The sequence below is a fragment of the Myxocyprinus asiaticus genome, chromosome 5, assembly GCF_019703515.2.
Source record: "Myxocyprinus asiaticus isolate MX2 ecotype Aquarium Trade chromosome 5, UBuf_Myxa_2, whole genome shotgun sequence".
Lineage (NCBI taxonomy): Eukaryota > Metazoa > Chordata > Actinopteri > Cypriniformes > Catostomidae > Myxocyprinus > Myxocyprinus asiaticus.
In genome coordinates this window covers 16,224,762-16,240,771 of record NC_059348.1, presented here as the reverse complement: position 1 = coordinate 16,240,771, position 16,010 = coordinate 16,224,762, and the positions used below count along the sequence as shown (strand labels likewise).

Sequence of the window (16,010 nt, the reverse complement as noted above, 5' to 3'; positions counted from 1 at the left end):
TGTGTTCTGCAGATGTCAGTCAGTCATACACTTCTGGGATGGCATGAGGGTGAGTAAATGATGAGATAATTTCATTATTAGGTGAACTATTCCTTTAAATCTTGAATAAGTCTCATATCCAAATATTGTATTGCTAGACTAAATAAATTAGTTTAAGCTAATCTCATAAAAAACAAAACAAAACAAAACAAAAAAACAGGATTAGTGTTTAAGTGTATTTATTTCTCACAGATATCATGATCTGTTTTGATACACATATAAAATATTGAAATGTTCATAACAAGCCATTTCTGAATAACCTCATGACTGAGTCATGATAATGACAATATAGGTCATATAGGTTCATTTCTCTATTAATACTTCTACTTATACAATAGCACATCTGATTGGACATCCACAACATACAGTAATAAGAACAGACAGAATCTTAACGTAAACAACGAGTCCTCATTGGGTGTCTGGGTGGTTGAAATGGGAATCTCAGTAAAAAAAGGGAGAGTGGAGGAAGTGCTGGGGTCTCTCTCTGTCATGGTCTTTAGAGTTGATGCACAGATACAGAACAGAGTTCAAGGCTTTCATTTCGTTCACGTGATTGGATGGATTCTTCACCAGCTGCTAATTACCGTATCCTGGTGAACAGGTTCAACACTGATTTGGATTCCTGGGGACAGAAGAGCATGATGTGAAACAGGTAACAGTGGTTTCTGTTTAAGCAAATAAGCATCTCAGTTTTTCTTTAGCTAGCGATCAAAGCGAGAACATATGGGTGGTGCTCATCCGTGCAAAACTTGGTGCCACGTTGCCAGGGGGTTGCAATGCAGTTCCTATGCGGTTGCTAAGCTGTTATGAGTGGTTCATAGAATGTTTCTATGCAGTTGCTAGGGTATTCTGGCTGCCTATTAGTGTTATTCTGGTCCCTAGATGTCTCAGGTTCCTCCTCCAATGTAAATACATGCCTTTATTTTCTCCTTTATTTTGTGTGGCCATTTTATCAATCCCCAGGCGAAATCATAAGTCAGATCACTTAGAAACATTACAGCATATCTCTCCTTAACAAGCCGCATGATTTGAGGTTTCATTCATGTCCGTAGGATGAGTTGCACGCAAGTTTAATACTTAAGGTTAGAGGTTTGTTCAAATCCCTAATCCCACGTTTTGCCTTGGCAAACAAAACTTATAAGAGCCTGACCTTGGTGCAGCGTGTTTTGCTGAAGACATTCCAGAACCTTAGCGTCTCGTCTCCTGCTCCTGTTACAATGGCCTCACCATCTGGAGACACCGCCTGGACACAAGCAAACATAAACTCACAACAAGTTTATGTCTAATGTGTGTCAGAATTCCCAAGGATTACTGATCTGATTTGATTACTTTTGAGTCATTTAAAATAATCAATTATCTGATCCAGAGACAGTAATGCATTTAAAGGCCTTGTTTACACCTGGTATTAAATGAATAGTTAACCAAAAATGAAAATACCAGATGTTTATGACTTTCTTTCTTTTGCAGAACACAAACAAAGGTTTTTAGAAGAATATCTCAGCTCTGCAGGGAATAGTGAATAGTGACCAAAACTTTGAAGCTCCAAAAAGAACAAAAGTAATCCATAAGACTCCAGTGGTTAATCCATACCTTCAGAAGCGATATGATAGGTGTGGGTGAGAAACAGATCAATATTTAAGTCATTTTTTACTATAAATTCTCCTCCCTGCCAGTAGGTGGCGATATGTATGAAGAATGTGCATTGCCAAAAACAGAAGAAGAATGAGAAAGTAAACATTTGCAGTAAGAAAGGACTTAAATATTGTTCTGTTTCTCACCCAAACCTATCATATCACTTCTGAAGACATGGACTTAACCACTGGAGTCTTATGGATTACTTTTATGTTTCCTTTATGTGCTTTTTGGCGCTTCAAAATTTTGGTCACCATTCACTTGCATTAAATGGACAAACAGAGCCGAGATATTTTAAAAAGAATCTCCGTTTGTGTTCTGCAGAATAAAGAAAGTCATACATATCTGGGATGGCATGAGATTAAATAAATGATGAGAGCATTGTCATTTTTGGGCAAACTAATCCTTTCTCAAGTGATCCAATCACAAGTGGTAAGGTGAGGCAGATTGCTGTTTAAACCTGGCAATAACATGTCTCATATTTTTCCTGTGCCTACTCGTGATCACATTTCATTGGGAAATGTATTTTCAAATTCTAATCACACATTTTGAGCCGAATCCTAGTGAGCTGCTGTATTAACTGAATTTAAGATGTGGATGCTTCTCAATCTATATGGGGGAAATTCACTAAAAAGTTGCTCCACTTTTGCGTATGGTGTTTCAGGGAAAAACTTACATCTTATTCATAAACCACTTGCAATGTAGTTTAAGTAGGCACTGAAATTGTGCTATTCTTGAGTATTTAAATTAAGTCATGGTCATTTCTTTTCGTGCAAGCACGCCTCCTTTCTATGTAAATTAGGCTTATTATAGATTGTGCTTCATTCACATAAATTGTCTGGGGGTGAAATTCATTTTATTTAAAAGAAATAGAATGTGTGTGTACATATTCTATCAATCATATCAGCTGTAATTTATCAAATAATAAACAAATGATGGAGAAGAGCATTATAATCTGGCATGTATCCATATGCAAGGTGTAGTCAAGCACACTTTTGGCAAGTTAAAAAGATTATTCAGGTGTCTGGATCTTAAAAGTGGAGTAATGTAGTGTGGAGCAGTGTCAGATCACTGTGGTCTGCTGCATTCTACACCATATAGCGCTCACAATCAGCCCGCAAGATAAAAATTACGCATGCATATTGCGTTTAGCAGATTTTGTGGGCGCGTTTGCATCGTTGCCTGATTTGTATAATACCTTTAGTGAACCGGGTGCTAAACCAGCGCAGACAGCTTGTTCAATTAGCTGATGCTTTTACCAGGCACAATTCATTCCTTTTTTTTTCTCCCCAATTTGGAATGCCCAATTCCCAATGCACTCTAAGTCCTCGTGGTGGCTTAGTGCCTCAATCTGGGTGGTGGAGGATGAATCTCAGCTGCCTCTGCATCCGAGACTGTAGCGCGTGTTCTATAATAGCCCACGCTATTCTCCACAGCATCCACGCACAACTCACCACGCACCCCACCGATAGCGAGAATTATAGCGACCATGAGGAGCTTACCCCATGTGACTCTACCCTCGCTAGCAACCGGGCCAATTTGGTTGCTTAGGAGACCTGGCTGGAGTCACTCAGCACACCCTGGATTCGAACTCACGACTCCAGGGGTGGTAGTCAGCATCAATACTCGCTGAGCTACCCAGGCCGCAGCGCATAACCAGCAACGAATAAAACGGTTTGTTTTGTTCAATAGTTGTTTGAAGCGCGAGTAGGCTTTACTTCGCTACTGTCTGGGATGCATTGATTGGTTGAGAGATTGGAACCCAAAACATTTAGAAATTTGTTTACACCTGTATTTAGCTGTGACCAAGATAGATACCAGGTGTAAACGTGTTTATGGACACAATTTACACCATGCTACAGTGTCAATCTGAATAGCGCAATACTTTGCAAATGACATTTCAGATGTCACTAGACAAAACTAACATTTATAAAACAAATACAGTACCAGTGTCAATCTACACCTCTACTCACCAAGTAGAGTACTCGGTATGAATGTCCTGTGAGCTTGGCCACCTGGGTAAGTGATGGGTATTTCCACACCAGGATCTGATTCTGGGAGTAGCCATGTGTGCTGACCTAGTGGACATGAAAGGTGTAAAACAGTGTGAGAAAGCCAGCATGGGAAGAGAGATTCATGATTTGATTGTATGGGTACATATGGGGGATTTTCCTCACCAGTTCGTTGGCATGTTTAGACCAGGCCAGGTTGCAAACCTGTGAGCCGGTGTCGGTACTTTGTAGCGCCTGCCCGGTCAGAGTGTTCCAGAAACGGAGGCAGCGGTCAGCGGTTCCCCCTCCGGAGGCCAACAGGCCGTGCTGGTGAGGAGACCAAGCGATGGCCTTCACTGCTGCCAGGTGATCGCTGTACTGCTGCACGGGAAGCAGACTGGAGCTGTTCCACACCAGTAACTACAGAGCAGTAGAAAGATATCATAATCCCTCATAATCCCCATTCACACCAAGTTCGAATGTTCACAGCAAATTTTCAGCACAAGATTCTATTAGTACGAAATAAGTACGTTCCTATGAACCCTTACACAACAAGTGAAAATGTTATATATTATGATCTGACTTTTTTTACTCTGTTCATGCCAGAAAAAAAAAAAAAAAAAACTAACCAACTAAGACATAAGCTTTTGGGGTCATGTGTCTCTGAGTGCAAGAAACATGACGATAAAAGCCATAATGGCTAAAAACAAGCAGAGAATAACATTTTTTTTAAAAAGAATATGGCAAATAATTGCTGATATAAATGGGCATGTATTTATGATGATATTTTATAATATACCAACCAACTAGAGGTAGACCAATATATCGATTTTACCGATTAATCGGTGCTGATTGTTGCTTTTTGGAACTATCGGTTATCTCTAAAAATCTATGCCGATAGATGCTGATATTTTTTTTTGGAGTGTCTATTTTCACTCCAGTGTTAATAGCATCTGCCACACAAGGCGGCAGCTATTTGCACCCCAATAGTCTTGTAAATCCACAGGAATATACAACAAACTAAACAATAGATGTCGCTGCAGTGGTGTGGGGTGTAAAGACGGTGTGTGAATGTGTACTGTTGTCCTTGCGACCGAGGTTCGAATTCGCCTTTCTCCCGCTCTTTTCCCAACCGATTTTATGTTTTCACTCTTAATATTTCCTTTAATACTACTTAAAATAATAGATAACATGTACATTGCATCATTATATTACTAATATTATAGTAATCGTGTTTTTTGGCAGAAACCATAGTTTTAATGCAATTAACCACGGTGTTAGTACAGGAATATGTTGATAATATTGTAGCTATGGTTAATTTTGTGGATACTGTAAATGTACAACAAATACCATGATGAAATTATGGTTACTGTAGTAAAACCAAGGTTAGTTTTTCTAAGGAAGGTTAGGGTTAGGTTTAGGGGTAGGGATTAATGTAGTGTGTCTGTGGGACTCTAAATAAACACAATGAACACAATGCAGTGACGTTAGTATTTATATATGGGTGCAAATAGGATCTGACACTATGTGCACCAGGGTGCAATTAGTATCTACCATAATTTGCATCAGGGTTGGGCTGCAAATAATATCTGCCACTATTTGCACTAGGGTGTAAATAGCATATACTATTATTTGCACCAGGGTGCAAATAGCATCTGCCTATTTTATTATTATTTGTGATTAACAATCATGTGGGGATTTGCTATGTCTAAATATGTCATCACTGACAATATTCATCCACATTTTTATCCTCACTTCAATGCATATTTTGTTATTTTCATTAGAAAATGAACCGATCTAAATGGAAGAGAGGGCATGTAGCACATTGTGTCTCCAACATTATATCTTGCAAATAATAATAACAATTATTCCTCATTCAACCTCAATTGGTAAATTATCTACAGTGTATCTACTAAATTCTTCATCTGGTGACTGAATAGGCTATAAAAAGCCTAAAAGAATATTACAGGTTCAATACAAGTTAAGCTTAATCGACAGCATTGTGGCATAACATTGATTATCACAAAAATTAATTTTGATTCGTTCCTCCTTTTCTTTAAAAAAATAAATAAATAAAAAAAAAATAAAAAATAAAAAATAAAAAAGCAAAAATCGAGGTTTTTTGGAGGATTTAAAGACAGAAATATGAAGCTTATAATTTTATAAAAGCACTTACATTAATTCTTCTGTTAAAACTTGTGTAAAGCTGTAAAGTTGTTTGAAATGTCATTTTAGATTTTAGGATTTGTTGATATTACATTATCATGGTAACAAAGTTGAAAAATGGCTATAACTTTACACAGAAAAGGTTAGTAACCTATTTTATCACATTAAAATCATATTTACATGCATATTGATCATGTCGTGTGGCTATACTTTTGAAACAGTGAGTATTTTAACATTCAAAAATTGGCCACATTCACTTCCACTGTAATCCAGAAAAGGATGGGCAAGTCAAAATTTATTATTGTGGTAATCAATATAATGCCTCAAATGCTATCGATTGAGCTTAACTTGTATTGAACCCGAAATATTCCTTTAATTTCGTAATACTTAAATATAGAGCATTGAAATGGAGCCAAGTCTACATCTTTTCAAAACAAAAGCCCCTTATGTGTTTTGGGCTTGTTTACAGTTAAAAGTCCCACATTCTGCACTAAATCTTCATTTTTTTCTGGTTATTATTGGGATTTTGGTTGAACAATTAAAATACATCTGGGACTTTATTCATTCTTCTAGCCTCAATGTCGATGTCCGTCATAGTAATGAAAGACAAAGAACAATTTTTAACGTTCTATAAATCGATTTTAAAAGATATCGGTCGATTAATCGGTTATCGGCCATTTCCACCACTTTAGTTATTGGTATTGGTAACTAAGTCCACTAAAATCAGTCAACTTCTAAAACCTACCAAACATCATACTGATTGCAGCTGTTATATAATTATTATTACTCATGATATGCCACTATTATCATCATTATATGCACTACTATTTTATTTCCATTGATCCAATCCAGGAGAGTGTCAACATATCAGTTACATTTTAGAAATGAGTTGTATTTCGCGTTTAAGCAAGTAAAATCTGTTTTGTCAGATAAGTTGAATTTTGCATTAAAGCATGCTAATAACCGGAGCCCCTTTTTCATTTTATTCAGGTATACAAAACATTTCCGCATAAAATTTGCATCAGACAAAAAATGATATGTTGCAAAGCTGTGTTCTCACTGACAAATCTGAAATCAGTACTCGCATATAAGCAACTGAAACCTTTGACTATTTAATCAGATCCCCCGATTTATACGAGAACCCCACCTTGTTATCGTTCCCTCCAGAAGCGAGGTGCTGGTGGTCAGGTGACCACTTCAGCCCACACACTTCCTGCCTGTGTCCCTGGAGGCGTCTCTCCACAGGGGGAGGCGCCCTCACGTCCCTCTGCAGAATCACCCTGTCCCGGCTACCTGATGACAGCTGCTCCCCATTCCACGCAAGCGCTCCTGGAGAGAGAAGAGAGACACTGTGTGTCTGAGATCAGTAGAATTATGGTAAGCTTGATGTAAGCAGATAAAAGCTCCGGTCTGCACTTTGATTTAAAGTAAATGGGAGTTCTTTTTGTGACACAAACCTACACGTGCTGAATGTCCCTCCAAACTGGTCAACTTCCTCCCTCCAGCTGCATCCCAAATCTGAACAAATCCCTTATGGGTCCCTACAGACACCAAACTTCCCTGAGATAAAGAGAAAACATTTTGCATATCCTTAAAAAGTGAAAACACCTTTTTTATTTTTCAGGTGGCCTTCTACACATTTGTGTTTAACAGGCATACACACCGATCAGCCACAACATTAAAACCATCTGCCTAATATTGCGTAGGTCCCCCTCATGCCGAGTAAATTCTAGAGACTGTTGTGTGTGAAAATCCCAGGAGATCAGCAGTTACAAGAATTATTCAAACCAGCCCGTCTGGCACCGTCATGCCACGGTCCAAATCACTGAGATCAAATTTTTTCCCCATTCTGATGGTTGATGTGAACATTAACTGAAGCTCCTGACCCATAGCTGCATTATTTTATGCACTGCTGCCACATGATTGGCTGTTTAGATAATCGCATGGATGATTGCTGGTGCCAGATGGGCTGGTTTGTCTATTTCTGTAACTGCTGATCTCCTGGGATTTTCACGCACAACAGTCTCTAGAATTTACTCAGAATGGTGTCAAAAACAAAAAACATCCAGTGAGCAGCAGTTCTGCGGACGGAAATGCCTTGTTGATGAGAGAGGTCAACAGAGAATGGCCAGAATGGTTCGAACTGTCAGCATCTATGGTAACTCAGATAACCGCTCGGTTAAATTGCGGTGTGAAGAATATCATCTCAGAATGCTATTCTAAGATGCGGGTTGCCACTGTTTTGGCGGCACGATGGGGACCTACACAATATTAGGCAGGTGGTTTTAATGTTGTGGCTGATCGGTGTATAAAGTTAAAATGAACTGAACTTGTACTGACCCTCTCATTCCAACACACTGATGTGACGGAGTCTCCATCCACTGACAAGTCACACAACCTCGTCACCTTGGTAAGTTCAGAAGTGTACAATGAAAGGCTCATTACTGACAATCACATGCATTCAGTTCTTCAGCTTTCTGTCTTTACACCTGCTCTCATACCTGACTGGTGCAGGCACTCCACAGGTAAACACAGGCTCCCAAACCAACACTCAAGAGATTTCCAGCAGACCAGTCCACCTGTTCACATCACACATGAAAAAAGATTAATACACAACACATTCAAAATGTAAACATTTTTTGTATCAAACAAACAACATCTTTTAAAACCTTAATCCAAAAAACCCCACACAAACTGAGTACGTGAATATAATAAGATTTACGACACAGCATATTTGCACATTTCTCAACAGTATACCATAAATTAGGTGACATCTTTGTTATGGAGACTAATGGGGACGTTCAATGAGCATAATATTATTTTTATATTTAAAAAACAAAACAAGTAACTTTGTAACTGAAGTGTACCAGGTTGAGATAGAAGTCATCCTGCAACTCTGGTGCATCAAGAACCTTGAATGGGATCTTGGAAATTTTGCGTGCTGGCTTTCGAGGTGACCGCAACAGTTTGTGACTGCAGAAATGAACAAACAATAATTTAAAGGGATAGTTCACCCAAAGATGAAAATTCTCTCATCATTTATTCACACTCATGCCATCCCAGATGTGTATGACTTTCTTTCACCTGCTTAACATGAAGATTTTAAGAAGAATATCTCAGCTCTGTAGATCCATATAATACAAGCCAATAGGGTCCAAATCTTTGAGGTACCAAAAAGCACATAAAGGCAGCATAAAAGTAATCCATAAGACTCCAGTGGTTTAATTCATTTCTTCAGAAGCAATATGATAGTTGTGGGTGAGAAACAGGTCAGTATTTAAGTCCTTTTTTTTACTATAAATCTCCACTTTCAAAAAGCACTCCTAAGAGCTCTTCTTTTTTTGTTTTTGGCTATTCACATTCTTCATACATATCGCCACCTACTGGGTGGGGAGGAGAATTTATATTAAAAAAGTACTTAAATATTGATCTGTTTCTCACCCACACTTATCATATCGCTTCAGAAGACATGGATTAAACCAATGGAGTCATTTGGATTACTTTTATACTGCCTTGTGCTTTTTGAAGCATCAGACTTCTGGTCACCATTCACTTGCATTGTGAGGACCAACAGAGCTGAGATATTTTCAAAAACATTTTGTTTGTGTTAAGCAAGTGAAAGAAAGTCATACACATCTGGGATGGCATGAGGGTGAGTAAATGATGAGAGAATTTTCATTTTTGGGTGAACTATTCCTTTAATGAGTTAAAATTGGTGTATATATCTAATAAATAAATTTAATATGGACAAAAAAGGACCACAGTGAGTGCAATTCTGTAATCAAAATCTTTACACACAATAACGTGTCATCTAGTCATATTTTTTAATTAATGAGTTTAGACAGGGACGATACCTTTTGTTACTGAGAGGAGAGAGGGAGTATGGGGAGATTTCATTGTCAAAAGGCACTCTCTTTGTGTGGATGGTGTACTGGGGAAAAAAAAGACAAACAAAAGAAAAGTGTTATTTATTTTAAGCTCTAATATGATGTAACAAGCTATGAGAGAAACAAATTTGGAGAACAAAGCTGGTTATCATAGGGCAGAAAACCGCTCAGCAACATTCTCCAGTGAAATCAGTATTGTTTTTACAGATAACTGCAGAATTCATCATGTGTTCTCTATCATTTTTGTGTTCAATTGGCTCACCCTGAAGAGGCTATGTGTGTCCTGTGTGAGAATGGTGTGCCGGCGCTCATCTGTGTGAGGATCAGGCACAGTTTCGATTCCTGCTCCCAACAGTTCGTTCCTCAGCAGTGCGGCATACGCCACAGCATCTGTTAAAGATAGTATCGATTTGGGTCAAGTTCATAAACATCTACTCTCACTCTCTGCCTCTTAACATAATTTAATAAGTAATATACTGTAGGATGCTTACATCACTGTTTATTTGATTGTCCTAAACAAGCTTTTTGTTATGATATGTATGATAAGGGTGACTTATTGACAACTGCCCTTTATTTTTTGAAAAACTGATTGAAATCTTATTCACACAATAAATATTGAATTGGTTATGTTTATTTCAGTCTTAGTTTAGATTATAATTTTGCTAGATTTTTATTAGTTTTGTCAAGACAAACGTTGATGTTGGCTTGACAAAGTCTAGCCGGACGGACGGACGGACGGACAGACAGACAGATACACAGACAGACAGATGGGTTTATGGACAGACAGATAGATATAGATAGCTAGACAGACAGACAGATGGGTAGATGGACAGACAGATAGATAGACAGATAGACAGACAGACAGATGGGTAGATGGACAGATTATATAGATAGATGACAGATAGATAGATATAGATAGATAGATAGACAGACAGACAGACAGACAGACAGACAGACGGATGGGTAGATGGACAGATTAGACAGATGGACAGATAGATAGATAGATAGATAGATAGATAGATAGATAGATAGATGGACAGATAGATAGATAGATAGACAGACAGACAGACAGACAGATGGGTAGATGGACAGACAGACAGACAGACAGATGGGTAGATGGACAGATAGATAGATAGATAGATAGATAGATAGACAGACAGACAGACAGATAGATGGATGGATAGATAGATGGATGGATAAATGGATAGATGGACAGACAGACAGATAGATAGATAGACAGATGGATGGGTAGATGGACAGATTAGATAGATGGACAGATAGATAGATGGACAGATAGATAGACAGACAGAAGGATGGGTAGATGGACAGATAGATAGATAGATAGATGGACAGATAGATAGATAGATAGATGGACAGACAGACGGATGGGTAGATGGACAGATTAGATAGATGGACAGATAGATAGATAGATAGATAGATAGATAGATGGACAGATAGATAGATAGATAGATAGATAGATGGACAGATAGATAGATAGATAGATAGATAGATAGATAGATAGATGGACAGATAGATAGATAGATAGACAGACGGACAGACAGACGGATGGGTAGATGGACAGATAGATAGATAGATGATAGATAGATAGATAGACAGACAGACGGATGGGTAGATAGATAGATAGATAGATAGACAGACAGACAGACAGCTAAAGTTTGAATTAATGACCATTCCATTGGCCCGTTTAAACATTCCAACAATGTAAATCTATGGGATTTTGGGGATTTTTGATTATCCGGTTCAGGAAAACCATAGGTCCATTATTAAGAAAAAACTTCAGAACGATCTGAAGTTCTGTGCAAAGTTTGGTGAATGTAGCTTGAAAGCTCTTGGAGGAGTTATTCTTGATAAATTTGGTCTTTGTTTAGGGATTTTGTAAAAACCCTAAACCATGTCTGTAAAATAACAGTATGTTGGCTCTGTCAAGCCAACATATAAGTTTAAAATCTGTTACATTTAATAAAGCACACAGGACAAGAAAAAGTACCTGGGGAAAAATAAAAAAAAATAAAAAAATAAATGTAAATGGAGAGGCAGAATCCAAAAGATCAAAACCTCACCTTTCCCTGTGTCTGTACCAGCATCCTTCGACCGCTGATTCTGATTGGGCGACCAACAGTTCTCCTACAAACAAAAGTTAGGAATGTGAGTGCACATGAAATTCATTTACAGGCTTCAATCATTCTTTTGGACTGGTTGAGATGTTTTGTGACAAATGATCTCAGAGTAGCTCAGATGAATGGTGACTTGCATTGGCATAGTGGAAGTTTATGCTCCAGTTGCTTCCGGCACGTGTGGGGATAAATCTGTCTCCTGATTTGACAGTAACCGGGCTGCATGTTGCATACCCTGACTGCATGAACAGAACCAGACAAACAACATACATAATCTTTACATGTACAAATTCAACTGTTTTATTCAATACATATTCTGCCACTTTAATACACATCCAGACATTCTAACTTCTACACACCCAGTGACAGAAATTAAAGGAAGCATTCACCCAAAAAAAAGAAAATAATCTCAAAATGTACTTACACACATGCCATTGCAGATGTATGTGACTTCTTTTTTCAGCTGAACACAAACAAAGATTTTTAGAAGAATATTCCAGCTCTGTAGGTCAAACTAGTGATCAAAACTTTGAAGCTCCAAAAAGCACATAAAGGCAGCATAAATGTAATCCAAATGACTTCAGTGGTTTAATCCATATCTTCTCAAGTGATATGATAGGTGTGGGTGAGAAACAGAAACTCTCCTATGAGTTCTTCTTTTGCTTTTTGGCGATTCGTATTCTTCATGCATATCGCCACCTACTGGGCAGGCAAGAAACATTTTTAGTAAAAAAGGCTTTAAATATTGATCTGTTTCTCACCCACACCTATCATATCACTTCTGAAGATATGGATTAACCCTTTCCAGCCGGAGCGTTCAAATTTGGGAACAATTATTCCCATGGTTCCTGTCTCAATATCTTCGCCGTCCAATCACCGATTTTATTTCTGAAAACTGCCAGATACTCATGACAACATAAGCTAAAAGCACATATGATTGGTTAAGGGGTTACTGGGCACGAATAATAAATGTATCGTCATCATCGTCATCCTTCATTTGCCTGGGCAGAGCCAGAGAGGATATCCCGGGAGATTACCTCCAGTGTTGGACTTACTGCTTCAAATTGAAAACTGAGGCGATCTTTCAAACTAAAACAAGTTATTTAACATGTGTTGTCAATATTGTCTATTGAAAGTCAAAATGTTTTATAGTTACGAAGCATTTATTTGTAGGAGTAACACTAGTTATTTCTGGAATAAATGACATGACTATCAGCGTTCATCAGACAGGCAGCTAGCCTCTATTTTTAAGCAAATTTTTGTGAAACTTGCTAATTAAACATTAGCTAGCAATACTATGTACATTTATAGCTAAATATCAATAACTTTTTTGGCCAATTTTGTTGCTTGTGGAAGATAGTCAAACCTTTTTTAGTTATGAAGCATTTACTTGCGCTAGCTAGTTTTTTAAGTCAGATAGCCTTACCCATCCATCACACAGACATGATTTTAGATTGTGTGTAGCTTCTTGTTCACAAGGAAAGTGTGAGAGGGCTGTCTGCAGTTGGACATTCTGCTTAGTCTGCAAGCCTTTGGTGACTATTCAGTGTACGGATTTGTGAAGAACACACTGCTGGCTACCAATTGTGTACTTTTTTTCTGTTGTATAGATGGAAAGACTATGGCTCTCTGTTTTTGAGGGCATGAGCACACAGGAGGAAGATCTACTGGACCAGGAACGACTGCAGGAAGACCCGGACCACGAGGAGATGGAGGATGAGATGTTCAAAGAGCTTAATATTACCAAGTACAGTCTTCTGCACCTCCCATTTACACTTTGCCTTTTAAAACCACACAAGCTAATAACATGTATTCCATTTAGCACTTCTCATAAGAGTTGCTTGAAAGGAGTGTATTTAAATTAGACCAGTTTGGTTTAATAGGTGATTCCATAAATTAGCTTGTCTAACATGTGAAATTTCTCATTGTTTGTCTTATACTGGTCAAAAGTTAGGACACATTTATGTTTAGAATGATTTTATAAACCTTGCTAAGCTTAATTATAATATATATATATATATATATATATATATATATATATATATATATATATATACACACACTTCCAGTCAAAAGTTTTGAAACACTTGACTGAAATGTTGATCTTAAATATCTTTTGATCTGAAGGCGTATGCTTAAATGTTTGAAATTAGTTTTGTAGACAAAAATAGAATTGTGCCACCATATTAATAATCATACATATATTTATATCATTTGAAAGCCCTAGTTCTTCTCTTCAATATGGTATATACAGTTCAGGTGTGTGATGTTGAATATGAATATAATGTGAATTTGGATATGAATATCATATTCTGGCACAGAATGGAATTTTCTGAATTTTGGGCTCAGGCTTTAAAGGGTCATAGGGATAACTTTTATGCTGCCTTTATGTAATTTTTGGAGCTTCAAAGTTCTGAACCCTGTTGAATGGATCTACAGAGCTGAGATATTCTTCTAAAAGTCTTTGTTTGTGTTCAGCTGAAAAAAAGAAAGTCATACACATCTGGTATAGCATGAGTAAATGATGAGAGAATTTTCATAAAAAAGAAAAAAAAAAAAAAAGAAAAAGAAAACCCAGGATGCTAAATTTAATTTCTGACACCAACCTTGCCAATATAAATTACAGTTACATGATAAGCAGATAAACATTAACGTCTACAGATCTTTTTTACACTTACTTTGGAGGGGTGGCCCTCTGGGACGTTCTGGTGGTTGATTTGCCTCAACAGGCGTCTTTCATAGTCCTGGTCCATTTCCACTGTAACCTACAGTCAGACTCTCTCTCTCTCCCTCAGTCTGCAGACTGGGACCCTCCCAGGTCTCCCATCCCTATAGGCACATAATGTTTCCATGAGTGGATAACACTATACTATAATGCTTTACTTCCTGTAGGCGCTCATCTGCCCCAATGACAGCTGTCAGTAAATGCCAATCTGTCATCAATCAACACAGACTGATCATACAGGCATACCTCCATTATAAACATTTCCATAAATCTGCTCTTCACCATTTGATTGTCACAGTGTGACCTGCATTTAGGTAAAACAGCTTACTGGACTGTTATAACATGATATGCACGGCTGATTGAAACCTAAACACCACATTTACCAGCTTTGCAATGAAAACGCCACGTTGGTAATGTATTTTACGATTATTATTATTATTGTAGTAATAGATAAAAGAGAGCATTACTAACAGCAGGAGGGTTGTAAACACATATGTAATCAGTAATTAGCTCGCTCGCTAAAATCAGTTAGCTAACGGAGACTTTAATTGTAACATTATAACTTAAAAAACATTACGACCAGATAATCACGGTTTTCCTAATTAGATGCGAAATAGAAAACCCTGCGATTCTGTATTAATGAAGAAAAAACATCTTACCTTCTGCACAAGTGCTCAAGAAGCACACATTATATTGACAGATATGTGCGCAGTGATCGTGTAAACATCAACTTGGTGTTTTCTCGACGCTGCAACAAAGTATTAATGGTGTGTTTGCAATTTGCAGACGATTTTTCGGTGTTGATAGATAATGGCAGAATAATTGAACAGAGGGCATAAATGTTTATGTTCATGTCAAGATGGCGAGGAAATCAGCTGTGAAGGGAAATAGTGTAATTCCGCGCACTTCCTGAAGAGGCGCACTGCGACGCTCTCATCATCGTCAACACTGGCCCTGTCCAATACACCCACGTGCGGTTTTGGGCTTGCCTACTTACCCACTTGTCTTACGTATTTCCGGTGTTTGGCCACTAGTGTGCAAGTAGACGTGAAGACTGCGAGTGTGTGGATGACTTTTGATTACACGTTGGGAAGCTCGTAGACTTAAAGATGTTGGTGCTGGTTGTGACAGCTGTTTGTGTCTTTCCACTCAGCTGAAGACTGATTGTGTTTGGTAGCAGTGACTGTTATAGCCTACTTAAAATAATAAATAACTGAAAATTTTACCCATCTTTTCATTTATTAATACACTACTGGTTGCTGGAAGTGTATTGTGCTGTAGAAAATATGTAAGTAAATTTTTTACAATGTTTTTATTGTGTGAAAATAATTGTACAAGTTAATTATTTTTACTCATTTTGATTTTCAATACTTTGCACATTAAAAACTGTTTAACTGTAAAGTTGTGATGTCCATAATTGCTGTAAAATATGAAA

General features: G+C 37.7%; 1 protein-coding gene across 3 annotated transcripts; it reads right to left on the bottom strand.

Moving 5' to 3' along the window:
- Nucleotides 1–207: 207 nt before the first annotated feature.
- Nucleotides 208–15,495, bottom strand: LOC127441020 (fizzy-related protein homolog). 3 transcript variants are annotated; one of them, XM_051698136.1, is made up of 15 exons: nt 15,235–15,494; nt 14,529–14,679; nt 11,988–12,089; nt 11,797–11,860; nt 9,978–10,105; nt 9,683–9,759; nt 8,696–8,801; nt 8,330–8,407; nt 8,169–8,234; nt 7,290–7,388; nt 6,976–7,185; nt 3,849–4,082; nt 3,645–3,749; nt 1,190–1,282; nt 208–661 (listed from the first exon to the last, which is right to left on the bottom strand). In XM_051698136.1, the coding sequence occupies exons 2-15, from the start codon at nt 14,601–14,603 to the stop codon at nt 620–622; spliced, it is 1,479 nt and encodes a 492-aa protein (XP_051554096.1). In that variant the 5' UTR covers nt 14,604–14,679; nt 15,235–15,494; the 3' UTR covers nt 208–619. The 3 variants fall into 3 exon arrangements, with proteins under 3 accessions (XP_051554096.1, XP_051554097.1, XP_051554098.1); XM_051698137.1 differs by having other exon boundaries at nt 6,976–7,157; nt 7,286–7,388; nt 15,235–15,491; XM_051698138.1 differs by lacking the exon at nt 11,988–12,089 and having other exon boundaries at nt 15,235–15,495.
- Nucleotides 15,496–16,010: the final 515 nt, after the last annotated feature.

What these genes read in the sequence shown, in the direction of transcription:
- LOC127441020 (XM_051698136.1), bottom strand. Translation starts at nt 14,603, where the DNA reads ATGGACCAGGACTATGAAAGACGCCTGTTGAGGCAAATCAACCACCAG. An exon ending in ATGACTTCTATCTCAACCTG is followed by an intron (nt 8,408 to 8,695) that starts GTACACTTCAGT and finishes TGATGTGAACAG; the next exon opens with GTGGACTGGTCTGCTGGAAA. An exon ending in CTGGAGGGAACGATAACAAG is followed by an intron (nt 4,083 to 6,975) that starts GTGGGGTTCTCG and finishes ACTGCTCTGTAG; the next exon opens with TTACTGGTGTGGAACAGCTC.